Consider the following 27250-nt stretch of genomic DNA (forward strand, 5'->3'; position numbering starts at 1 on the left):
CTTCAGAAACACACAACAACACACTTCTGCTCACTGGCCACGCCATCTCTGAATGTGTCTGAATCTCTTACCTGTTGACAAGCTCCTAGAAAAGGTCAGTCTGCTTCTGGACGTGACCCTCCGTGCGCCTCTGAAGGGGAAACAGTCACAGAGGAGCGTCACTCCTTCTGACCACACTGTAGCTGAGTGGCATTGTAGAGATGTCTGCGAAACCACTCAGCAGGAGTGCCCGAGAGACACAAGAAGACCACAAACATCTGCACAAACAAATTCCCTTCAGTTGATCAGCAGACGTTCACAGACATCAACAGAACGTTCCCTTTTGTAACTCAAACCCACCTGCAAAACGCAGCCGATCGCTTCAGCAGATCTCCACAGCCGAAGTCCAGCAGCTTGATGTCCTGTGGAGGTTGTCTGGCAGGTTCTGTGGCTTGACGACCTGGTGCAGGACGCCGCAGCTCTCGCAGTGTTTCAGCGCCGCCATCAGCTGCACCAGTACTTTCTTGGCCAGACGCTCATCCAGACAGCCGTTCTCACAGAAGCTCTGAAGATCTTGACAAGGAGCCAGACGGTCCAGGATCAAGACGTACAGTCTGGGACGGTCAAACCAGTCCAGCAGCTGCAGGACACTGGGGCAGCAGGAGCTGAAGTGACGCGGGTCATCAATGCCACCTCAAGCGGCAGCCAACCCTGACCGTCCTGCAGGACAAACCCTCCATTATATCCAGGACTGAATCAAACACCATAGACTCACACAAAACATACAACTTTCAGTGTCTCGGGGGTCCGGTCCTTCAACATGTACTTGATGTTCACCTGCAGACAGAAAAAGCAGAGTAAATCACACCTGCTTGATGGAGACACATGACATTTACTGACAGCAACATTTCTAAAGCATGTCTGAATGAAGGAGGGAAGATCTCTTACTGGCAGTCCATCAGACCTGCGGACCCCAGCAAACACAGAGCCGAATCCACCTCGCCCCAGCAACGGGCCCTTCAGGTACAAGTCTGCAACACAGAAGAGCACAAGAAATGAAGAGAGAAGAGAAAACATGCTGCAGTGTCTTCAATGACAAATCATTTCCTAACTGAGACATAAGATCTGGAAGATTTGAGCTGTGCTGACCTCTGCGAGAGCGTTTGGCCGGTCTCCGGGAAGAGGTGGACGGTGTTTGCTGGCTGCTGCTTTGCCTTTTCCTCTTGCTGTTCATCTGGTCTGTGGATGCAGAATCAGCCAAATGCAGAAGAGGAGGCAAATGTAATGTTTTAAATCTAATCATTTCAAATGGACCGTTTTTTATTTTCTTGCTGTTGTTCACAATCACAAAGATTTTAGTGACACCAGTCTGCCAGAAATCAGAGTAGAGGCAGGTGAAGCGTGCAGGAGTAAGAATTTCAAAAACATTTGGAAAAAAAAAAGTATAAATATGACAAACAACGAAACGCAGCTTCCTCCTGCTGTCTCACCAAAACACCCGTCAGATGATGAGCACTCTGAGCTTGTTAAGAAAGGGCCTGTTCCAATAACAATTTCCTGTGAAACGACTGCCAATTCACAAACTGCAATTACTCAGTTCATATGAAAAACTGTTGTTAAATGTTTAAAGTTATAATTTACTCACAGATTTCTTAACTGAAGCTTCAGAGCGAGAGAAATTGTTCACTTTGAGTTTGACGATTGCTAATGGAAAGCTGAAGAATGTTGATTTAGTTTCAGTAGTTTTTTTTGTGGTGGAGAAGTGGTGCTTGAGGAAGAATGTAGATGTAGATGTAGCACCCACTGACAAACAAATAAAAGAAAAATGTTGTACATTAGGAAGATAAACGTTCTTTTAAATATTAAAATCTACTTATACTTTACTAAAACATACTGTATATATATATATATATATATATATATATATATATACATACATACATACATACACACACAGTTGAAGTCAGAACTATTAGCCCCCCTGAGAACTAACTAATTAATTAGAACTACCTGTTAACTAGGCATGTTAGGGTAATTAGACAATTTAATTTAGAACGATGGTTTGTTCTGTAGACTATCGAAAAAAATTTGCATAAAGGGGCTAATAATATTGAACTTGAAATGTTTTTTAAAAATTAAAATCTGCTTTTCTAGCCGAAATAAAACAAATAAGACTTTCTCCAGAAGAAAATTCTGAGAATTGAGAAAATTGATATATATATATATATATATATATATATATATATATATATATATATATATATATATATATATATATATAATTATTATTATTAATTTATATTCACAGTATATATACAGTTGAACTCAGTTGAATTATTAGCCATCCTTTGAATTTTATTTCTTTTTTAAATATTTCCCAAATTATGTTTAACGGAGCAAGGAAATTTTTTACAGTATGTCTGATAATATTTTTTCTTCTGGAGAAAGTCTTATTTGCTTTATTTAGGCATTTTAAGGTCATTTTTTCGATAGTCTACAGAACAAACCATCGTTATAAAATAACTTGCCTAATTACCCTAACCTGCCTAATTAACTTGGTTAAGCCTTTAAATGTCACTTTAAGCTGGATAGAAGTGTCTTGAAAAATATTTAGTCCAATAATATTTACTGTCATCATGGCAAAGATCAAATAAATCAGTTATTAGAAATGAGTTATTAAAACTATTATGTTTAGAAATGTGTTGAAGAAATCTTTTCTATGGTAAAGAGAAATTGGGGTAAAAAATAAACAGGGGAGCTAATAATTATAGCTAATAATACTGACTTCAACTGTTAACACACAAACACACACAAGCTTTTTATCCTGCAGCTTATTTCTCTAAAATGCTAGGGCCCTGAGTCTGAAGTGGTTTGAAGCTGAAAGATAAATCACACACAACAAACACTTTCACTGGTCACTTTTTTCACTCTTTCTATTGGGACTTGCAGTTTTTATGGAGCAACTCTGCAGTTTTCCATCATTATAATTGTTTTAAAGAATAAAAAACATATATCAAAATCTCTTTTTAATAATTTTTTTTTGTTTCATGTAAACTTCTATGATCTTTTCATATCAGTCAAACATCGTACAGCAATAAACAGTGACAAATTAAAAACACTCACCTCCTCTTTCTTCACCCATGTGGGACATGGACAATCTCCTCCAACCTGCAATAAAACAAGAAAATACAGATAAAATATAAAAATCTATTTAAAACAAAGTAAATAAATAAAAATGTAAATAAAGGGAAATAAATAAATAAAAGGAAAATAAAAACTAAAATAAAAATAAAAACTGATTAATGAAGTTGTGCTCTTCGTTAGTCTTCTCTCGGAAATCCTCGAACAGCCTCAGAAATCTCAGGATTCGCACAGAATTGCTCTGCAAAAGTCGCCTCGTCTCTCAGGATTCGCACAGAAATGCTCTGCAAAAATCGCCTCGTCTCTCAGACAAAAGATTGCGATGGTTTGGGTTTTTATTTGCAGACAGAACTTATATTATAACACGCTCAACGAACTTGAACGCCATCTTGGATCCCCCCCGCGGCCTGCGCCCCCCCTCTCCTCCACCACCGATGACGAATAAATAGAACGAATTTTATTGCCGTTACGTCACTGGACAGAATTCAGATTTTCCTCAGAGTGACAAACGAACGAGTATAGTGAACATTGATTTAACGACTTTAGCGACTTGTTTTTTATCTTAAATGGCAAATAACACGACAGCTGCGTTTTTTAATCGAGTTAATACGATCACGACTGAGTTTGTCAACGAAAATCATCGAAGTGACACGATGGCTTCTCCTTCACCTCCTACCGTGATGAGAAGCCCAACAGGTGAGATGAGAGTTTACAAAAACGGTGTATTTCCACGTATTATTTAATAATACAGTAAATTATGAAGTTAAAAGTAAAATAATATTAATATATTGCCATGTAAGGTTATTCGTGTTGCAAATATGCAACGTCTCTTCATTGTAATGTGTTTTTGTGTGTGTAGTTATGGTTTTGTATATTTTTGTGATAGAGCCCTGCTCTTATATGTAATGACATTCTGGTTTTTAAGTTTCTCCTTTCCACTCAACAGAAATTGTGCCTTGTTAATGTTTCTGATAAAAATCATTTTAATTTTACTTTAATTTAAATCCTTCGTGTAGACCTGCACAGTAATTTTCTTAGTTTTTGATGGTGTGGAGGAATATTTGTTATATTTTAGCAAACTGAGTGAGAATATTATATTTAAGTCTTTATTTGTTTAAGCAGGGATGAATTAATACAATTGAGGTAAAGTTGGTTTTATATTCACGCATTCCGACTTTCTCCTCAATAATTTAACAGTAAATATTTTTGCTAAATAGTTGCTTTTAGGTTTTTTCCTGATGTCTAATATGGTCTTATGACTTACCGACTATTTGTCAGCTTGTGTTTGTCATTTTACATCATAGAAATGATTTGCAATTCCACATAATTAATTTCAGTTTTCAAACATTTTCTATTATAATTGTACATTTATTGTTGTTGTTTCTTTTGTGTGATTGTCTTTCATATTTCTCATTTACAACAGTGTGTTTATTTTAAACCTGTGATTAAAGAGTTTTCTAATATTTCCCTGTTCATTTCCTTTATTTCAGAAAACACAGAGAAAAGGAGGAAAGGGAATAAAGCCTCTGCTTTCTTTAAGAGAGCATGGAAGGCTGTGAAGCGCCCTTTCCTTTGCTGTGACCGGAACAGAGTGGTTCCCTTTGAACCACGGTCAGATGTCGATGATTTCCAGCATCTGCCTGTTCCAGGTCCCTCCAGGACCGTCGCAGCACATGCAGACCTTGAGCCGGTGTGGCTGCCAGGCCAGGTCTGTGAAGATCTTCAGCCGTTGAGTGTTCCGGGCCCCTTCAGCATCGAGCAAACAGCAGATGTGCCGAATGCAGATCCGGCCCGTCCAGAGTCCTCGACGGCCCTCACAGGTCATGTTGATACTGAGCTGGTGTGTCTGCCAGGCCAGGTCTGGGAAGATCCCCAGCCAATCAGTGTCCATGACCTCTCCAATATTAAGAACATGACGGATGCAGATTCGGCCTGTCCTGAGTCGCCTCCGTCTGTTCAAGACCCCTCTGATATTGATGGGACTGATGGTGAGTCATCCTGAATTTGGTTCATTTTATTTCTGCCGTCTGTTATTTTTTATGCTTTGTTGTTTTTAGCTTATAAATCAGACAGTGTCATTTGCCGTACTGTTGGTTGTGTATTAATTAATACAGTGCTAAACATATATGAGTGCACCCCCCACAAATCTCTCATTTAAATTCAGATTTTCTATAGGAGGCTTTATAATATTATATTTGTGCATGTACATTAGTTCAGTCAGAACTGAAGCCAAATCTGGAGCTTATCTAACAAAATAACTAAATAATGGTTCAAAAATAAGTAGCCCAAATGTATATGTTCAGGGAAAATATTCAATTAAATTTTCAAAATTAGCAAAAATCAAAGAGAAACAAAAAATATTGACAATTTTGTTGAAATGTTGTAGTTTGTAAATTTTGCAATATTTTGCATGATATTAATTGTTTTATCTTTCCATTTCTAAAGATGTTCTGTGACTAAATTATGATTGTAATAAATGAATCTGTTTGATAAATCTGTTTTGTTCAAATGCACCAATATATATTACCCAGATTCACTGAGAAATGGATAAAAACATTCCTTTTCTAAATGGGGTGTACTGCATATATGAATATGCTGAGCGCTGTAGCTGCAGCTCTGTTCATGGAGATGTTTCTGTTTGTTTTCTTCATTTTAGAAAAACCCAAGAAAGGAAGGAAAGGCAAAAGAGTCTCTGCTTTCTTCAAGAGAGTATTGAAGGCTGCAACGCGCCCTTTCCTGTGCTGTGACACGGATGTAGTCCAGCATCTTACACCACAACCTGAACCCGAGCCTGAGCCCGAGCCAGAGCCTGTGCCTGAACCTGAACCTGAACCTGAGCCTGAGCCTGAACCTCAACCTGAGCCAGAGCCCGAGCCAGAGCCCGAGTCCAAGTCTGAGTCTGAGTCTGAGTCTGAGTCAGAGCCAGAGTCAGTTCTTGAGGAGCCTGAAGAGGCTTCTGGGCTCACTCTTGGTAAGTGATCATTTCCTTTTATTATTATAAATTAGTAATCAGTTTACTCCTGCAATTCTGATGGAAGTTTCTGCTTTCAGCTCATTGCATTAGATCCAGATTTAAAGGATTCGAGTCATTTATTTGATCCGTTTCATACCAGACAATGCAAGTAAATCTCCCTGCTTATACGAGCGTATGGGACGCTCAGGGGGTTCAGGTGTCGTGCACACAAGATGAAAGGGGTAGTTCCGGTAAGAGAACAGGAGAAGGATTCCCAGTTTTGTAAGTTTAATCAAGCTGGAATGTCATTACACACATGTGGTCTATAAGACAGAAAAATACAAAGAGGAACAATTGCTAATGTTAGTAAATTATACAACAAACTTATTAATTAAGATACAAATAAACATACATCGAGTAATTGTGAATTATAAAGACAATGATGAATTAAACATACTGTTGTAAGCAATTGGAATGACCATTTAGTATTATTGTACAGGCTAAATCTACCCAACGGTGAACATTTTACGAATTATTGACTCAATCAGGTGATATATATTAAATAGATACATAAAATAGGTTATATCAAACTATGAATCAATGTGAATATCCAGTTCAAAGTCCGAAATGAGATCGTTGGGTTTGATAACATGTGGTTTCACTTTCGGTTATGGCGCACGTGGGAATCACGAGACATACAGTGTGATTTACAAGACAATAACAGTAATCAGAACATTTATCTGGATCAAAGGATAGCAAACAAAAGGGACTCACCCATAATCAATTACACACTGGTGTAAAACATGTACAAATCGGTTGCACAGTCCAGCCAGCCGATCGGCAGCCTGTGTCTCTCCAGCCGTCATGACTGCCTTTTTGTCACTGAACTCCCTATCACCAAACCTTCCTCTAGGGGTCGTTAAAGGGCTTTCTCACACAGCCGCCCCCAAATGTAAGTGAGTACATTTGAAATAGTGAGATATCCTAACTAAGTATCGGGATTAACAGGGTCATCATCAGTGTGTTTCGGTAGAGGGACTAAACGAGATACGGGTCTAACATAAGTGCGGTTGCGTACCTGAACCTCAACCGATCTGGTTCGCCCATCAAGTCCAGGAAAGGTATTAGTTACTTTCCCTACTGGCCAACATGCTCGTGGGAGTTGTGGGTCCACTATCAGTACCACTTGGTCTAGCCCAATTTCCCCACCATCTTTGCGCCACTTCTGCCTTTCTTGTAAATTTGGTAAATAGTAGTGTATGAATCTAGACCAAAAATGGTCAGCAAGTATTTGACTATGTTTCCATCTTCTGGTTCCCAGAACATTACTTGAGTCGTAAAATACTTGTGGGAGAGAAGAATCATGGCGACCCATTAAAAGAATGTTGGGTGTAATAGGGTCCAGATCCGATACATCGGAAGACACATATCCCAGAGGCTTGGCATTTAGGATGCCTTCTACCTCGATGAGCACTGTTCGCAGTACAGTCTCAGTCACTGTTAGATCCTTCAATACTACTTTAAGGGCCTGTTTTACTGACTTAACCTCCCGTTCCCAAACTCCCCCAAAATGAGGGGCTCCAGGTGGGATAAATCTAAATGTAATTTGTTGTTCTGCCAATTGCTCTCTGAGTTGGGGAATCATAGATTCGTAGGCTGCTCTCAATTCTTTGTCTCCTCCAACAAAGTTTGTCCCATTATCACTAAGGAGCTCAAATGGTTTCCCTCTTCGTGATATGAATCTGCGGAGAGCCATTAGGAATGCGTCTGTATCAAGACTTTCTACTAGGTCAAGATGAATACAACGAGTGGTCAAACATTTGAAAACTATTCCCCACCTTTTCTCTGTCCGTCTGCCAATCTTCACTGTGAATGGGCCAAAGCAATCCATTCCAGTGGAGTAGAATGGGGGTTTGTACAAACGAAGACGTGTCGGTGGAAGGTCAGCCATCTTAGGCATTTTTGGCTTAGCACGCCATTTCTGGCAGTCTGTACACAAGTATTGATGCTTCTTGATGGCTTCCCTTCCTCTCAGAATCCAGTATCGTCTTCTTACCTCAGCGAAGACTCGCTCTGGTCCAGGATGTAGTAGGGTGGTATCATAATCCTTGATTAGAAGCTTTGTGAGGTAGTGTTGTGGATCAAGAACAACAGGGTGTGTCGTGTCTAGTTCCAGATGATGAGCATGTCTTAACCTCCCTCCAACCCTAATAAGTCCACTGACCTCATCATACTCAGGTGATAAAGATGCTAATCTGCTGTTGGATGGTAATGGTCTATTAGTGGTAAGAGCTTTAAACTCTTCCGGAAAGGAATCTCTTTGAGACTGTTGTAGGAGAAGTTTCTCTGCTAGAATGTAACTACCTGAGTCATCTTGCGGCTGGGTTTGAGGTGTAGCCGCCCCGTGAAGGGATGTCACAGTGGCTTTTAATAGTTCAGCCCATGTGCTGAATTGATTGACATCAGGGAGGGTGGTGTCTGGACAGGTAAGAACATGCAGACAGATTACTGACTTTTTTAATTCTGTCACTGGTTCTGGTTCATCTGCTGGTAAAGTGGGCCAGCATGAATCTGGTTGATAAAGAAATGGTGGTCCATTAATCCAGTGGCAAGGTGGTGTCAAACTGTTTAAGGTCTGACCTCGGGTTATGACATCAGCAGGGTTGTTCGCTGAATCAACATATCTCCACGAATTAATGTTGGTGAGGGACTGGATCTCGGCCACTCTTGTTCCAACAAAGACTTTGTATCTGCACGAGTCAGATTTAAGCCATTGTAGCACTGTAGATGAGTCTGACCAGAGAATGATGCGATTGATGTCAACAGTTAATTCTTCTTGGAGTATGTTAGCTACTTGTGCCCCAGTGAGTGCTGCACTCAATTCTAATCGGGGGATTGTCATTTGTTTCCGAGGTGCTACTCTTGAGCGGGCTAACACAAATGAAATGTGCACATGTCCTTGATCATTTTCAGTGCGCATGTAGGCTACAGAGCCATAAACCCTTTCGGATGCATCGCAGAATATATGCAATTCTCGATTAAGTTTGTCTGCCTGCCAGTCAGAGGGGCTGTAGCACCTGGGGACAGCAATGTGATTCAAACCTTGGAGCTCTTGTAGCCAGGTTTGCCATCGGCTTAACAAACTCTCAGATGTGATTGGGTCATCCCATGTTAGGTTGGTCTTCCACAAATCCTGGACCAGTACTTTCGCTCTAGTTGTAAATGGAATTAGATAACCGATTGGATCATATTGAGAAGCCAACACTTTGTAGACATTGCGTAAAGTGGGCTCAAAGCATTCGATCTGGCTGGGTTTGTAACTGAATGAGTCTGAGAGGCAGTTCCATAGTAGCCCTAGTGTCCCTTCTAGGAGGTCAGTACTCTTTTGTGATAGCCAAAGTTCGCTATTGGAAGATCTAGCATCAGGAGGGAGATGCTGAATGACCTCTGGTTTGTTACTGGCCCATTGACGGAGCTCAAATCCACAGGTGAGCAAAAGTTGTCGTAAGTTGTCTACTAATGCTCTAGCTTCAGCAACAGTTTGAAGGCTATGGAGGCAGTTATCCACATAAAAGGAACCTTTAACTGTACTCTCCAGTACTGGGTCTCCATCGGAGTGGGTCTGAGCAATCATCTGGAGTGCATATATGGCACAGCACGGGCTGCACGTGGTGCCGAACGGTAAGACTTGCCATTCGTAGATCTTGGGTTGGTTGCTCTTTCTTAATAAATCTAGCATTTTCTGTTTGATACATTGTAGCTGCTTTATTAGAAATACGCTTTGCTTGCGACTTCATTTGTAGCCATTCTGATAGATCAGGTAAGGTATAGGTGCGATCCGTACCAGTCTGTAGAATACCTCGGCTGAAGCAGTACTCTACGAATCCATCCCTGTTCGATGGTGGCATCTTGCTTAGCAATCGGTCAACATGAGAGCCACAGCGCAACTCATATCCATTTGGGCCTTCCAAAGTTTTGAGCATGCCTACTAGAGTTTGGATGGACAGAGAAAAGGAGTCAAAAGCTTCTGCATCACCGAACTTGACTGCGGGGGCGTTCAGTATGATACTAAGTTCTGATTGGACTAGTTGCCGTGGCTGTCCATATTTATCTTGCAGTGCTTGCATGGCTGCGGTGTATGGCTTAGGGTCGTACATGTATGCCTTTGCTAACTGCAGTGCGCTGGGGAGTTTTAAATGACTTAGAAGGACCTGATATTTGTAATGTTCACTCAGGTGAGGTTGATTATTCATTACATTTTCTAAGGCCATCTTTAATAAGGCAAAATCACTCTCTCTACCAGTGTCAAAATGTGGGATAGCTGGCTTAGGGACCCCGTAGGCAGAAGCGGCTAACATGTCAAGACCGGGAAATTGAGCTAGAGAGGGGTACAACCCTGACCGAATAGGAGAAGTATCAGGTGCGGGACCAGTGTACGGTGCAGATGTCCCATCAGGGATAGAATGCTTAGAGGGGTAGCATTGTACTTGTAGTGGAGATCCCACAGTTACAGTAGCGGGTGATGGAACTACATTGTGGACCCTGACAGATGGTGCCTGACTATAGGTAGCAGAATTAGCAGCACAATATTGCGGCTTATTCACTAAAGATGATTCAAATGTCAAGGGAGCAACAAGATCTAAATTTGACATTAAGGTGGGCGGTATGGTACTTAATGCAGCTAATGAATTTGTAACTGTGTTGGGTTGAGTTATATTAGGAGTTGAGGTGACACAAATCAACTGAGGTTCAGAAACAGTAACCGCACTGTTTGTTACAGGTAATACAGGGGGATGCATTACTGAAGACGCGGGTACAAAGGAAACGTGACAAGGAGTAGAGTGACTAGGCATTAATTGTACTGATGCGTTAAGGTTCACAGCATTGTCATGTTGCGGGCTTACCTCAGGCCGAAGATCAACAGCTAGGCTGGACTGTGATGCATTAACACTGACATCTGGGGATTCCTGTTTAAGAAGTTCACACACAAATTTAGCAGCTTTAAGCTCGTTTTGTACCTTTTTTAGACGACGTCTGGTATCTACTTGCTTAGCTATTGACTCTCTAGCCTTAGTGGCTTGTTCCTGTATATACTGTGCTTCTCTAGCTTGTGTATCTAGTCTCTCACACTCTTTATCTACAATGGCCTCCTCTTCGATCTGCTGTTGTAGTTCTTCCAAGTCCATAGTCTTTAGTTTTTCTTCCAACATGGCAGCTTGGAGATCAGAAAGTCCGTGTCTAGGAAGTCTGTAGTGAGCACTTCTATGAGATCTAGATGATGTGCTGGACATGGTGCCTGCTGAAATGGATGTGGATGCATGCCTTGACCGCCTGGATGGTCTCTGCGAAGATGCACCAGTTTGAGGTACTTCAGGATGCAGGCTGGGAGGTAGCTGGATGTCGTAGTCAGCTAGATGACCGGGGAGATGTCTCTCTCTGGGAGACCGAGGTCTGACGGCTGGATCAGCTTCACTGGGAGGTTCAGATTCCATCTTGTGACACACTCCGGCTCGAAGGACCATATACGAGCGTATGGGACGCTCAGGGGGTTCAGGTGTCGTGCACACAAGATGAAAGGGGTAGTTCCGGTAAGAGAACAGGAGAAGGATTCCCAGTTTTGTAAGTTTAATCAAGCTGGAATGTCATTACACACATGTGGTCTATAAGACAGAAAAATACAAAGAGGAACAATTGCTAATGTTAGTAAATTATACAACAAACTTATTAATTAAGATACAAATAAACATACATCGAGTAATTGTGAATTATAAAGACAATGATGAATTAAACATACTGTTGTAAGCAATTGGAATGACCATTTAGTATTATTGTACAGGCTAAATCTACCCAACGGTGAACATTTTACGAATTATTGACTCAATCAGGTGATATATATTAAATAGATACATAAAATAGGTTATATCAAACTATGAATCAATGTGAATATCCAGTTCAAAGTCCGAAATGAGATCGTTGGGTTTGATAACATGTGGTTTCACTTTCGGTTATGGCGCACGTGGGAATCACGAGACATACAGTGTGATTTACAAGACAATAACAGTAATCAGAACATTTATCTGGATCAAAGGATAGCAAACAAAAGGGACTCACCCATAATCAATTACACACTGGTGTAAAACATGTACAAATCGGTTGCACAGTCCAGCCAGCCGATCGGCAGCCTGTGTCTCTCCAGCCGTCATGACTGCCTTTTTGTCACTGAACTCCCTATCACCAAACCTTCCTCTAGGGGTCGTTAAAGGGCTTTCTCACACTGCTGTTTTTCTGTGTTTCAGGATCTAGGGTGGGTCTTTTTGAAGTGAAAGACCTGATTGGAGAAGGAAGTTATGGCAAGGTGTATCTGGGATCTCACGTATTTAATGAGAGAACAAAGGTAGAGAACTATTTTTCAAATTCAGTCAACATTTTCCTCCTGATTACTCAATATAAATCATTTGTGGGCTTTAATTTCATTTGTTGTTGTTTTTCCGCAGGTTGCCCTGAAGTACATCAAGAAGCGTAAACAGGACCGTTATCTCGACGTTGTAAGTTGAACAATTTACACAACAGTGAAAATGTGCTGACCATTTGCTCATCCTTCACTTGTCCCGTACCTGTCTGGACCACTTTAAACTGAACTCAAAAGCAGATATGTTGGAAACAGGGAGTCACTGACTTCCATTGTAGATAAAGAAAATACTTATGAAGTCACTGCTTACTGGTTTATCAACATTCTTCAAAATATCTTCTTTTGTGTTCAGCAGAAGAAATAAAGCCAGAGACTAGTTTTGAGCACATGAATGTAGGGCTGTGGAGTTAATTAATATTCATTTAACATTAATGCAGATAAAAATGATCATTGCGTCATACACACAGACAGAACACACACATGTAGAGTCCTCTTTTAGCTTAAACTGCATGACTAAATGCTCAAATACCAGCAAACATGTGTCCAAACAGGAGCTTAGTGATTATTTACTTCGTGAAGTTTTTGTTTCTGTACTTTGTGCCATTCTGCTTTGGTAATATCTTTGAAATCTGTTTTTTTTTCTAGGATGGTCATTCCAAACCTGTGCTTGCAGAAGTGGCAATCATGCTTAAGTTGATGAAGGACCCACCTTGTCCCAGCATCATCACATTACACCACTGGATTAAGAATAAGAACGACTTCGTTCTCTTTCTGGAGTACGCCGAGTCATCCCAGATTTTGGCTTATTATCTCAGAAGTTCATTGGACATTGATGAAAACCACGCACGCCGGTTAATGCGTCAGTTGATCCAAGCTGTCAAGTTCTGCGCTGAGCGTGGAGTTTTCCATGGAGATATCCACTCGGGGAACATCCTGGTGACTCAACCCCGATCAGAGCTCAAACTGATTGACTTTGGTTGTGCTCGGCTAATTACCAGCGAGCCTTTCAACAGCAGTGATTATCGAGGTGAGTGGGCATTTTGTGGGAGTTTCTTTGGTCACAGTATTGTCTTATGAAATGACTGAATTCTGAAAATGTCTCTCTTACAGGAGCCTTACTTTACACACCGCCTGAGGTTCTGAGGGATCCCACATTCTTTCCTAACCCGGCGTACGTCTGGACATTAGGCCTCATCCTGTATGAAATATTGCATACACGATTGGCCTTTTACGACACGCATTCGATAATCGTTGGAGACCTCCAGACAGACCTCACCTTATCTTTAGGTAAGCAGACTCTTCTGAACAATCGTTTGTTTTGTAATTTGATGTAGTGAGATTTAAACACGTTCATGAATCTTGAGTATGCAGACATATTTCACACTCTCTCTGTTACTTTTCAGATTGCCTGGACCTGATTTCCCAGTGTTTGGTCCGCAATCCAGAGAAGCGACTGCAGTTACATCAGTTAGAAGAGCACCGGTGGTTCAATCCAACGAGCCCAAATCCTGTGCAGCAGTGAGACAAGAGGAGGTAGAGGAACACACCGAGCACAAAACTACATCTTCAGTCTTTCTTTGCTTCATGCTATTCCTGTTCTTTCCTCTTCTGCTCTTTATAGAGTCACAAGTCTTATTTGACAGCCCTTCATATCACTGCTTAAATAACTTTGTGTTGTTTTTCTTCATTTTAGAAAACACTAAAGAAGCGAAGAGGAGAACAGCAGCATTTCCAGAAATTTCACAAGACTGTTAAAGTTATTAATTACTCCCTCATGTCATTCCAAACCCCTCAGACCTTACTTTTCAGTGTCAGTGTGTTGATGAGAGCTCTGTCCTGCACTGTGTGTGTGTCCACTGCTGACGTTTACCTCAGATGTGCCCACGCTTTGTTTAAATGAGAGGAAGTCGCGCAGGCCTCTGGGTTATCCGTCAGCAGTGCGACACACATCCAGTGCAGTACAGGACTTCTGAAGTCATTATTTTTATTTTAATATTTTTTTTTATTTTTCTTTCTGCATTAAAGAAGTTTAATGCTCCAAACCCCTGACACCTTTCCTCATCTTCAGAAAACAAATGAAAACATTTGAGATGAAATCAAATCATCAAACCATGAGAGCTCTGTCCTGCACTGTGTGTGTGTCCACTGCTGACGTTTACCTCAGATGTGCCCACGCTTTGTTTAAATGAGAGGAAGTCGCGCAGGCCTCTGGGTTAAACGTCAGCAGTGCGACACACATACAGTGCACTGCGCTCTTCTGGACGTGCGGTTTGAGGGTCAGAGAGCTCTCAGATTTCATCTCAAATGTTTTAATTTGTGTTCTCAATATGAACTAAACATGAATTTGATCTAAGGACATGAGCTGAGTAATTAATGACAATAATGGTGAATAAATACTGCAGCTCTGCACAAGACCTTTGGCCACAGGAGAAATGGTCGTGCCCAACCGAGCCTGGTTTCTCTCGAGGTTTTTTCCTTCACTTTTGTCAATTAGTGAAGTTTTCTTCCTCGCCACTGTCGCCGCTGGCTTGCTTGGTTGGGACTTGTGGAGCTGCGCATCGATGGATTTGCTCTTCAGTGAACTGAACTTTAACTCCAGTGCTGTCACAGTTTTCTCCTCTAAAGTGTCATCAAAGATCTGCTCGACTATTTTCTCCCTCATTAATGAATCTGGTGTTCTGTCATAAGAGAGACTGATTGTTTTATAATGAAGTGTTCATGATTGTTTTGTAATGAATTGTTCTTTGAATTGTTTTGTGATGGACTGCTTTTATGTATTGTTGGCTAATAAGTCAAATAAAATCCTGTAAATCAAACTGAAGCTCTGATCATCATTTCTGTGAGTTTTCTAAATGACTCCTTACTCAATTAAAGAGAGAGTTCTCCCTCAACTATTTACTCACGTGCTTCTAAACCGATGAGCTTCTTTCCTCTGTTGAACACTGAAGATGTGCACATGCCTGAATCGAGTGTAAACAACACATCGAACACAAGATGGTGCTGTATTCACAACGCTTGTTTCATCTAATCAAATACATAAAAAATTATTCGACTGAAAAATAATGAGGACCTCTTTTAATTCTCTTTAAGACTACTATTATATATATAAATACATATAAATCATTTTTATATTTTTTTTATTTTATGCAAGAAGGAACATGAGCATTTACAGCAAATAAACAATGAGTTTATTTGCTTTATGAGCACTGTCGAGTTGTTACACCCCTATGAAAGGTCAACCACTCAACAGAAAGGGCTGTGATTGGCTCTAATGCTCTGGCTCCAGCAGAGTTTCTGTGTTTTTAAATATTAGGATGTTTTAATTACTCGCGCTCGCTTTAGTGCATATGAGATAAACGATGTCAGTTTGTAATAACCGGTTATCATGTATTACTGAACTGATATCGCATTGTCCACGTCTGCATCACGGTGCACCGAAGAAACAGTTAACTTTGACACCCCTACTAAATATGTACAGTCAAGCCCCAAATTATTCATATCTCTGACAAATTCTGACAAAGTTTTTGTTTGTAAATGTTAATAAAAGCTGATAAATATTTCTTCATCAAAATGATGTCTCTTGTACATCGTCTTATCTTTTGGGAGAAACTCGTGGGGTTCGATAGAGTGCGCGCGACGTGTCTGAAGAGCGAGAAGGGATCCGGGGGTGAGAAGAGTAGGCGACTTATTTGAGGACCAGGAGGGAGACGCGCAATGTTTGCGGGTAATATGAGTCCCACAAATGCATAGAGACTCCCGGAACTTCCAGGGGACTTGGGATGTCTGAATATCAGGTTTAACAACTATAGTGAGACGCGATCCAGCGGTACATCCTTGATAAACTGTCTTACGTGCACTGCTCTCTGGAGCTCAAAGGAGCACATGACAGTGTGTGGTTGTGTGTGTGTGTGTGGCTGTGTATGTGTTTGTGTGGTCTCGTGATGTGCGTTTTCAGCGGACAGAGGGCTGTTCAGAAATGCTAGGTAAAACACGGTCTGGGTGTGGATGTGGATCATTTTCGTTCTAAAACGCCATTTTACACTAAGACGTATTAATGTAAACGGGGCCTGAGTGTGTATTTTTCGCGAGCGGGTTTGCGACGGGGCGGGGCGGAGGATCGGCGATGCCGGCTCAGCATTGTGTTGTCTATTGGCCATCGGCGATGGACGATGGCATCGACTATCAGCCCAACTCTAACACACACGTCACCATTTTTCTAAGAAAACATATTTCTAAAGGTGCCGTTGACGTGAAATTTTCATGAGATGTTGGCAACAACCAAAGAAATCCACATATGCAAAGAAAACATCTATTTTATATAAAGTAAACACCCATCAGATGATGAGCACTCTGAGCTTGTTAAGAAAGGGCCTGTTCCAATAAGATTTTCCTGTGAAACGACTGCCAATTCACAAACTGCAATTACTCAATTCATTTGAAAAACTGTTGTTAAATGTTTAAAGTTATAATTTATTCACAGATTTCTTAACTGAAGCTCCAGAGCGAGAGAAATTGTTCACTTTAAGTTTGACGATTGCTAATGGAAAGCTGAAGAATGTTGATTTAGTTTCAGTAGCCCCCCTGAATTATTAGAACTAACTAATTAATCAGAACTACCTGTTAACTAGGTAGGTTTTAGTTATGATACTCTGCTGGATACTCCCAAAATGATTCCGCAGAAATCCGCAGATTTTTACCAAAATTCAGAAATAGCAAAAAACGTCCGCAGATTCCGTCTGGCCCTGGTAATTAGGCAAGTTATTGTATAACGATGGTTTGTTCTGTAGACTAGCGAAAAAAAATAGCTTAAAGGGGCAAATAATTTTGACCTTAAAATGTTTTTAAAAAATTTAAATCTGCTTTTATTCTAGCTGAAATAAAACAAATAAGACTTTCTCCAGAAGAAAAAACTGATTTATTTATATATATATTAATAATATATATATTCACTGTATATATACAGGTGAAGTCAGGATTATTAGCCCCCCTTTGAATTTTTTTTCTTTTTTTAATATTTCCCAAATGAGGTTTAACAGAGCAAAGAAATGTTCACAGTATGTCTGATAATATTTTTTTCTTTTAGAGAAAGTCTTAATTGTTTTATTCAGGCTAGAATAAAAGCAGTTTTTATTTTTTTTTAAATTAATTTTAAGGTAAATTTTTTTTTGATAGTCTACAGAACAAACCATCATTATACAATAACTTGCCTAATTACACTAACCTGCCTAGTTAACCTAATTAACCTAGTTAAGCCTTTAAATGTCACTTTAAGCTGGATAGAAGTGTCTTGAACAATATTTAGTCGAATAATATTTACTGTCATCATGGCAAAGATAAAATAAATCAGTTATTAGAAATGAGTTATTAAAACTATTATGTTTAGAAATGTGTTGAAGAAATCTTTTCTATGGTAAAGAGAAATATATATATATATCAGGGCCGCTGCTGGCCAAAAGGGTGCCCTATGCAAAATTTTACTGTGGTGCCCCCACAGAGGAATAAAATCACACAAAGATTTAAACGTAATTATCTATTTATGTACATAATTATGCATATAAAGACTCAAGTTATACTTAAACATTCACATATTTGCATTACAAAATAATAGTTTACATCAAAATAAATACTGACATGTCTTCTGCAGAAGCATTCCCAATTTCAAACATTTACAAAAGATAAGGGATAAACCCTGTCTGTACCTGTAGAGATGGACGGTCCTCAGTGCTGCATCCTGTACTTTTACCTGTGCAGCTGCTGGTGTCTTTGGAGCAGTGCTGGTCAGGCCACCTCATCTTCTTTTGTGGCAAACTTCAGCAGCATTGACTTCCATGTACAATACAGAAGAAATTAGTCATTTAAAGAAAAACTCATGACATACCATTAAAACAACGGGCTAGTCAAGCACTCTTCATAATGTTTACAAACTACAACCAAAATATTTCATTTACACTGTAATCTATGCTGACAATAGCTGACCCTTGCTTTCGGTATAAATCAAAGACATTTGTGTTTTTCAAGAATAAATTGCTGTAATTTTAAACCAAACAACTTTATAACATTCAGAAAAAATAATCATTAATGAATTCATGCAATAAAAATGGTTTCTGGCCAGTGATTTACCGTAATTTTACTCATTTTATATTATTGATCTTTCAGAAATCACAGAATATTACTCAGTTTTGTTATTTCAAACTGTAATGTACAAAAAAGACTAAAGAGACTTTATTGTCATTGCAATGATACAAGCAATAACAACAGCAACAATAAGAAATGTAAAGAAATAGATAAAACAATAAACAATAATAATTGCAGTCTGCAAAAGAATGAAACAATATATAACATATATACAATATACAATATATATAATATATACATAATAATAACTATAATAATAAATAATACATAGAGTGAAGTAATTGTGCAGTGCATGTGTATTTACAGTTGTTGGTGTGAAAGCAGAATTGTACTGCACAAGTTAATAACAATAATTGAGTTTGTGTAATTATCAGGGGCAAACGCCAAAAGTCATAGAACATGTCCTGTCTAAAGCACAATGCATAGCAGTTGTGGCGAAGTTTAAACGTTAGCCTCACTAGTATACTTGAATAACCAAAAATAAGTTTTCCAGATTCATGGCAGTTACCCGAAAGTGATGCACGCGATTCATATTGTACTCTCTTCCTCTTCTCGGCTCCAGACGGCTGTTGTCTTTTCCCGGGCATGAACCTGCAACTTGCATCTATTATAATTATATGCAGCTGGCAGCCGCAAGGATAGCCGCGTGCGCGGAAAAATTACGTCACATGTTTGTTAATGCGTCCGTCCTAAAATAATTTTTTTAACGTATTTAACAACTTATTATCAATATATATTTGATGTAAACTCAGTTTATGTTGATATCAGTAAATAAATATAAAAAAAATTTGAGCAACCGAGATGGTGCCCCCCTCTGGAGTTGAGGCTCTACGCAGCCTGCGTACTCTGCGTGTAGGGAGCGACGGTACTGATATATATATATATATATATATATATATATATATATATATATATATATATATATATATATATATATATATATATATATATAAACATATACTTTTTATCCTGCAGCTTATTTCTCTAAAATGCTAGGGCCCTGAGTCTGGAGTGGTTTGAAGCTAAAAGATAAATCACACACAACAAACACTTTCACTGGTCACTTTTTTCACTTGGAACTTGCAGTTTTTATTGAGCAACTCAGCAGTTTTTCATCATTATAATGGGTTTTGATATAAACATACATCAATATCTATTTTTAATCAAATAAATATATATTTTTTTGTTTCATGATACTTCTGTGATCTTTTCATATTAGTCAAACATCGTACAGCATTAAACAGTGACATACCAATGATAAACTAATAACAAACTAAAAACACTCACCTCCTCTTTCTTCACCCATGTGGGACATGGACCACTGGTCCCCACCACTGATGACGAATTTTTTTATTTTTTTTTATTATAGTTTTGAAACATTACATAAAATAAAAATACAATAATTCAGATATATATTATATCCATAAACATTACTATAGTTACAAGATCCAAAAATGATGAAGTAATATATAACAGGAAAAAAATGTAATAAACAGTTTCAAAAGAAAAAAAAAACATTTTTAATAAATAAAACGAAAAAAAAAATACAAATATTACAAAATACTTCTATACATATAAACTAAAATAACAACTTAGGATACAATCATCGACTACAGCGGGGGATCAGAACTAGAAAAAAATTCCTTCATGAAAACTAACATTAAATCATTCTTTTTGTTTTTAATTTGCATTAGAGACTTTTTCAGATTTTCCATTTCTAATAAAAAAATATTACATTTTGGTACACATTTCGCAAATTTCTGTTTATGTATAAAATATTTACCTTGTAAAATGTAGAAGTTAACAACATACTCGAATGTTCTTTTTGTGTGTGAAAAAGTGCAAATCACATCTTTTAAAGATAGCCTGTAGTTAACATTTCTTTGCCCAAATAACACGTCACTAACATCATTCCAAAATTTACGAGAGGCATCACAGTTATAGAAAAGATGAGATAAGTCTTCCTCATGTATATTACAAAATGTGCAAGTACTCTCAATATCCATGAATTTAGATAAAGTTGCTTTGCAAGGATACATTTTGTAAAGTATTTTAAAGTGCACTTCTTTAACCTTATTTAAAAGGCAAAATTTAAAGGGTATTGACCAGGTAGCTTTCCAATTAATATTAATAATTTTTTCATTCCAATAATATTTCCCTCTAGGGGATATTTTGTGTTTAGATTGAAAGACTTGTCTAATTTTTTTATTATTATATGATGGAGAAAGTATGTCAACACCGTCAATTTTTAATTCTGGGAGTATCTTTTTAACGCCTCCATAAGAAAGGTGATTATTAATTAGTTGTATTAAGCCAGCTGGAATAGCCTTAACCACTTGGTGAAATTCTTTAAAAGGAATTGGAAAGTTATGTATCCTCATAAAATCCTCATAAGATAGTATGTTTCCATTATCATAGAACAAATCTGTAACAAAATATATGTTTCTTTGATACCATTTATGTAAAAATAAAGATTTGTTTCTAGAGGTAATGAGATAATTATTCCATAAGAGAACTTTATGAGGAGAAAAGTTATGCTGAAAAATTTTTTTCCAAGCCAATAATACTTGCTGGTGAAATTTGGACAATTTAAGTGGCAATTTTCCAGGAAGATAATTGCATCTCAGGAGAACCACCGATGACGAATAAATAGAACGAATTCGACTGCCGTTACGTCACTGGACAGAATTCAGATTTTCCTCAGAGTGACAAACGAACGAGTACAGTGAACATTGATTTAACGACTTTAGCGACTTGTTTTGCATCTCAAATGGCAAATAACACGTCAGCTGCGTTTTTTAACCGAGTTAATACGATCACGACTGAGTTTGTCAACGAAAATCATCGAAGTGACACGATGGCTTCTCCTTCACCTTCTACCGTGATGAGAAGCCCAACAGGTGAGATGAGAGTTTACAAAAACAGTGTATTCCCACGTATTATTTAATAATACAGTAAATTATGAAGTTAAAAGTAAAATAATATTTATATATTGCCATGTAAGGTTATTAGTGTAGCAAATATGCAACGTCTCTTCATTGTAATGTGTTTTTTGTGTGTGTAGTTATGGTTTTGTATATTTTTGTGATAGAGCCCTGCTCTTATATGTAATGACATTCTGGTTTTTAAGTTTCTCCTTTCCACTCAACAGAAATTGTGCCTTGTTAATGTTTCTGATAAAAATCATTTTAATTTTACTTTAATTTAAATCCTTCGTGTAGACCTGCACAGTCATTTTCTTAGTTTTTGATGGTGTGGAGGAATATTTGTTATATTTTAGCAAACTGAGTGAGAATATTATATTTAAGTCTTTATTTGTTCAAGCAGGGATGAATTAATACAATTGAGGTAAAGTTGGTTTTATATTCACACATTCTGACTTTCTCCTTAATAATAATATAACAGAAAAATATTTTTGCTAAATAGTTGCTTTTAGGTTTTTTCCTGATGTCTAATATGGTCTTATGACTTACCGACTATTTGTCAGCTTGTGTTTGTCATTTTTTACATCATAGAAATTATTTGCAATTCCACATAATTAATTTTAGTTTTAAAAAAAATTTCTATTATAATTGTACATTTATTGTTGTTGTTTCTTTTGTGTGATTGTCTTTCATATTTCTCATTTACAACAGTGTGTTTATTTTAAACCTGTGATTAAAGAGTTTTCTAATATTTCCCTGTTCATTTCCTTTATTTCAGAAAACACAGAGAAAAGGAGGAAAGGGAATAAAGCCTCTGCTTTCTTTAAGAGAGCATGGAAGGCTGTGAAGCGCCCTTTCCTTTGCTGTGACCGGAACAGAGTGGTTCCCTTTGAACCACGGTCAGATGTCGACGATTTCCAGCATCTGCCTGTTCCAGGTCCCTCCAGGACCGTCGCAGCACATGCAGACCTTGAGCCGGTGTGGCAGCCAGGCCAGGTCTGTGAAGATCTTCAGCCGTTGAGTGTTCCGGGCCCCTTCAGCATCGAGCAAACAGCAGATGTGCCGAATGCAGATCCGGCCCGTCCAGAGTCCTCGACGGCCCTCACAGGTCATGTTGATACTGAGCTGGTGTGTCTGCCAGGCCAGGTCTGGGAAGATCCCCAGCCAATCAGTGTCCATGACCTCTCCAATATTAAGAACATGACGGATGCAGATTCGGCCTGTCCTGAGTCGCCTCCGTCTGTTCAAGACCCCTCTGATATTGATGGGACTGATGGTGAGTCATCCTGAATTTGGTTCATTTTATTTCTGCCGTCTGTTATTTTTTATGCTTTGTTGTTTTTAGCTTATAAATCAGACAGTGTCATTTGATGTACTGTTGGTTGTGTATTAATTAATACAGTGCTAAACATATATGAGTGCACCCCCCACAAATCTCTCATGTAAATTCAGATTTTCTATAGGAGGCTTTATAATATTATATTTGTGCATGTACATTAGTTTAGTCAGAACTGAAGCCAAATCTGGAGCTTATCTAACAAAATAACTAAATAATGGTTCAAAAATGAGTAGCCCAAATGTATATGTTCAGGGAAAATATTAAATTAAATTTTTTTAAATTAGCAAAAATCAAAGAGAAACAAAAAATATTGACAATTTTGTTGAAATGTTGTAGTTTGTAAATTTTGCAATATTTTGCATGATATTAATTGTATTATCTTTCCATTTCTAAAGATGTTCTGTGACTAAATTATGATTTTAATAAATAAATCTGTTTGATAAATGTGTTTTGTTCAAATGCACCAATATATATTACCCAGATTCACTGAGAAATGGATAAAAACATTAATTTTCTAAATGGGGTGTACTGCATATATGAATATGCTGAGCGCTGTAGCTGCAGCTCTGTTCATGGAGATGTTTCTGTTTGTTTTCTTCATTTTAGAAAAACCCAAGAAAGGAAAGAAAGGCAAAAGAGTCTCTGCTTTCTTCAAGAGAGTATGGAAGGCTGCAACACGCCCTTTCCTGTGCTGTGACACGGATGTAGTCCAGCATCTTACACCACAACCTGAACCCGAGCCTGAGCCCGAGCCAGAGCCTGTGCCTGAACCTGAACCTGAGCCTGAACCTCAACCTGAGCCTGAGCCTGAGCCTGAGCCAGAGCCCGAGCCAGAGCCAGAGCCAGAGCCCGAGCCCGAGCCCGAGTCCAAGTCCGAGTCCGAGTCTGAGCCCGAGTCTGAATCTGAGTCAGAGTCAGAGTCAGTTCTTGAGGAGCCTAATGAGGCTTCTGGGCTCACTCTTGGTAAGTGATCATTTCCTTTTATTATTATAAATTAGTAATCAGTTTACTCCTGCAATTCTGATGGAAGTTTCTGCTTTCAGCTCATTGCATTAGATCCAGATTTAAAGGATTCGAGTCATTTATTTGATCCGTTTCACACCAGACAATGCAAGTAAATCTCCCTGCTGTTTTTCTGTGTTTCAGGATCTAGGGTGGGTCTTTTTGAAGTGAAAGACCTGATTGGAGAAGGAAGTTATGGCAAGGTGTATCTGGGATCTCACGTATTTAATGAGAGAACAAAGGTAGAGAACTATTTTTCAAATTCAGTCAACATTTTCCTCCTGATTACTCAATATAAATCATTTGTCGGCTTTAATTTCATTTGTTGTTGTTTTTCCGCAGGTTGCCCTGAAGTACATCAAGAAGCGTAAACAGGACCGTTATCTCGACATTGTAAGTTGAACAATTTACACAACAGTGAAAATGTGCTGACCATTTGCTCATCCTTCACTTGTCCCGTACCTGTCTGGACCACTTTAAACTGAACTCAAAAGCAGATATGTTGGAAACAGAGTCACTGACTTCCATTGTAGATAAAGAAAATACTTATGAAGTCACTGCTTACTGGTTTATCAACATTCTTCAAAATATCTTTTTTTGTGTTCAGCAGAAGAAATAAAGCCAGAGACTAGTTTTGAACACATGAATGTAGGGCTGTGGAGTTAATTAATATTCATTTAACATTAATGCAGATAAAAATGATCATTGCGTCATACACACAGACAGAACACACACATGTAGAGTCCTCTTTTAGCTTAAACTGCATGACTAAATGCTTAAATACCAGCAAACATGTGTCCAAACAGGAGCTTAGTGATTATTTACTTTGTGAAGTTTGTGTTTCTGTACTTTGTGCCATTCTGCTTTGGTAATATCTTTGAAATCTTTGTTTTTTTTTCTAGGATGGTCATTCCAAACCTGTGCTTGCAGAAGTGGCAATCATGCTTAAGTTGATGAAGGACCCACCTTGTCCCAGCATCATCACATTACACCACTGGATTAAGAATAAGAACGACTTCGTTCTCTTTCTGGAGTACGCCGAGTCATCCCAGAACTTGGCTTATTACGTCAGAAGTACATTGGACATTGATGAAAACCACGCACGCCGGTTAATGCGTCAGTTGATCCAAGCTGTCAAGTTCTGCGCTGAGCGTGGAGTTTTCCATGGAGATATGCACTCGGGGAACATCCTGGTGACTCAACCCCGATCAGAGCTCAAACTGATTGACTTTGGTTGTGCTCGGCTAATTACCAGCGAGCCTTTCAACAGCAGTGATTATCGAGGTGAGTGGGCATTTTGTGGGAGTTTCTTTGGTCACAGTATTGTCTTATGAAATGACTGAATTCTGAAAATGTCTCTCTTACAGGAGCCTTACTTTACACACCGCCTGAGGTTCTGAGGGATCCCACATTCTTTCCTAACCCGGCGTATGTCTGGACATTAGGCCTCATCCTGTATGAAATATTGCATACACGATTGGCCTTTTACGACACGCATTCGATAATCGTTGGAGACCTCCAGACAGACCTCACCTTATCTTTAGGTAAGCAGACTCTTCTGAACAATCGTTTGTTTTGTAATTTGATGTAGTGAGATTTAAACACGTTCATGAATCTTGAGTATGCAGACATATTTCACACTCTCTCTGTCACTTTTCAGATTGCCTGGACCTGATTTCCCAGTGTTTGGTCCGCAATCCAGAGAAGCGACTGCAGTTACATCAGTTAGAAGAGCACCGGTGGTTCAATCCAACGAGCCCAAATCCTGTGCAGCAGTGAGACAAGAGGAGGTAGAGGAACACACCGAGCACAAAACTACATCTTCAGTCTTTCTTTGCTTCATGCTATTCCTGTTCTTTCCTCTTCTGCTCTTTTTAGAGTCACAAGTCTTCTTTGACAGCCCTTCATATCACTGCTTAAATAACTTTGTGTTGTTTTTCTTCATTTTAGAAAACACTAAAGAAGCGAAGAGGAGAACAGCAGCATTTCCAGAAATTTCACAAGACTGTTAAAGTTATTAATTACTCTCTCATGTCATTCCAAACCCCTCAGACCTTACTGTTCAGTGTCAGTGTGTTGATGAGAGCTCTGTCCTGCACTGTGTGTGTGTCCACTGCTGACGTTTACCTCAGATGTGCCCACGCTTTGTTTAAATGAGAGGAAGTCGCGCAGGCCTCTGGGTTAAACGTCAGCAGTGCGACACACATACAGTGCACTGCGCTCTTCTGGACGTGCGGTTTGAGGGTCAGAGAGCTCTCAGATTTCATCTCAAATGTTTTAATTTGTGTTCTCAATATGAACTAAACATGAATTTGATCTAAGGACATGAGGTGAGCAATTAATGACAATAATGGTGAATAAATACTGCAGCTCTGCACAAGACCTTTGGCCACAGGAGAAATGGTCGTGCCCAACCGAGCCTGGTTTCTCTCGAGGTTTTTTCCTTCACTTTTGTCAATTAGTGAAGTTTTGTTCCTCGCCACTGTCGCTGCTGGCTTGCTTGGTTGGGACTTGTGGAGCTGCGCATCGATGGATTTGCTCTTCAGTGAACTGAACTTCAACTCCAGTGCTGTCACAGTTTTCTTCTCTAAAGTGTCATCAAAGATCTGCTCGACTATTTTCTCCCTCATTAATGAATCTGGTGTTTTGTCATAAGAGAGACTGATTGTTTTATAATGAAGTGTTCATGATTGTTTTGTAATGAATTGTTCTTTGAATTGTTTTGTGATGAACTGCTTTTATGTATTGTTGGCTAATAAGTCAAATAAAATCCTGTGAATCAAACTGAAGCTCTGATCATCATTTCTGTGAGTTTTCTAAATGACTCCTTACTCAATTAAAGAGAGAGTTCTCCCTCAACTATTTACTCACGTGTTTCTAAACCGATGAGGTTCTTTCCTCTGTTGAACACTGAAGAAGATACAAATCTGAAAATCTGTAACCATTGATGTCCACAGTAGGAAAACAAATACAATGGAAGTCAATAGTTACAGGTTTCCAGCATTTTTCAAAACATCTTCTTTTGTGTATAACAGAAGAAACTCATAGTAAGGGCTGAGTAAAAGATGACAGGATATTCATTATAGGGTGAAGGAATCTCTATAACAAACCAGTAGTGCCATTTACTGTGTTTACTATGATTTACTATGAGTCTGTTTAGCCAAATGGAAGCACAGAGAAGGTTTTACTGTTAGACAATGTGTTGTTTTATATTACAGTATCATATACTAACACAACAAATAGTGTACTGGGCTAATATTTTATTTAAAGAGCAGAGTTTCAGACTGGACATTGTTAAACTGTAGACTCAATTGACTAACAGTACACTGAGCAAAATAAAATCTCTAAAAACAGAAGTATGAATGTGT

General features: G+C 38.8%; 3 protein-coding genes and 2 long non-coding RNA genes across 13 annotated transcripts in view; 2 read left to right on the forward strand and 3 right to left on the reverse strand.

Annotated features, from left to right (window-relative positions):
- LOC141376290 (serine/threonine-protein kinase pim-3-like) overlaps positions 1–3543 on the reverse strand; it is a 6224-nt gene extending 2681 nt beyond the window's left edge. For 2 of the 9 annotated variants that reach the window (XM_073914380.1, XM_073914379.1), the window contains exons 1-7: positions 3103–3543; positions 1625–1782; positions 1129–1218; positions 928–1010; positions 766–816; positions 340–699; positions 72–257 (exon numbers count right to left, since the gene is read on the reverse strand). In XM_073914380.1, the coding sequence (XP_073770481.1) occupies positions 580–699; positions 766–816; positions 928–1010; positions 1129–1213 (339 nt within the window). In that variant the 5' untranslated portion in view covers positions 1214–1218; positions 1625–1782; positions 3103–3543 and the 3' untranslated portion in view covers positions 72–257; positions 340–579. Of the gene's footprint in view, positions 1–71; positions 258–339; positions 817–927; positions 1011–1128; positions 1548–1624; positions 1783–3102 lie in introns of all 9 variants that reach the window. The other 7 variants (XM_073914378.1, XM_073914382.1, XM_073914383.1 and 4 more) reach the window with 7 other exon arrangements.
- Positions 3333–14015, forward strand: LOC137496553 (uncharacterized). The gene is made up of 8 exons (XM_068223891.2): positions 3333–3816; positions 4611–5108; positions 5777–6091; positions 12370–12467; positions 12568–12618; positions 13128–13509; positions 13593–13769; positions 13886–14015. The coding sequence occupies exons 1-8, from the start codon at positions 3687–3689 to the stop codon at positions 14002–14004; spliced, it is 1770 nt and encodes a 589-aa protein (XP_068079992.2). The 5' UTR covers positions 3333–3686; the 3' UTR covers positions 14005–14015.
- Positions 6346–6957, reverse strand: LOC141376296 (uncharacterized). Its single transcript, XR_012386099.1, has 2 exons — positions 6848–6957; positions 6346–6396 (listed from the first exon to the last, which is right to left on the reverse strand). It is a non-coding gene; the product is annotated as an uncharacterized lncRNA (long non-coding RNA).
- LOC141376293 (uncharacterized) lies at positions 11683–12294 on the reverse strand. The gene is made up of 2 exons (XR_012386093.1): positions 12185–12294; positions 11683–11733 (listed from the first exon to the last, which is right to left on the reverse strand). It is a non-coding gene; the product is annotated as an uncharacterized lncRNA (long non-coding RNA).
- A 5941-nt stretch (positions 14016–19956) lies between the features above and the next one.
- On the forward strand, positions 19957–26666 carry LOC100334422 (uncharacterized). Its single transcript, XM_068224055.2, has 9 exons — positions 19957–21517; positions 22320–22817; positions 23487–23843; positions 24027–24124; positions 24225–24275; positions 24785–25166; positions 25250–25426; positions 25543–25672; positions 25833–26666. Exons 1-8 carry the CDS (start codon positions 21388–21390, stop codon positions 25659–25661), a joined length of 1812 nt encoding a protein of 603 aa, XP_068080156.1. The 5' UTR covers positions 19957–21387; the 3' UTR covers positions 25662–25672; positions 25833–26666.
- The last annotated feature ends 584 nt before the right edge of the window (positions 26667–27250 follow it).

The sequence above is a fragment of the Danio rerio genome, chromosome 10, assembly GCF_049306965.1.
Source record: "Danio rerio strain Tuebingen ecotype United States chromosome 10, GRCz12tu, whole genome shotgun sequence".
Classification (NCBI taxonomy): Eukaryota; Metazoa; Chordata; class Actinopteri; order Cypriniformes; family Danionidae; genus Danio; species Danio rerio.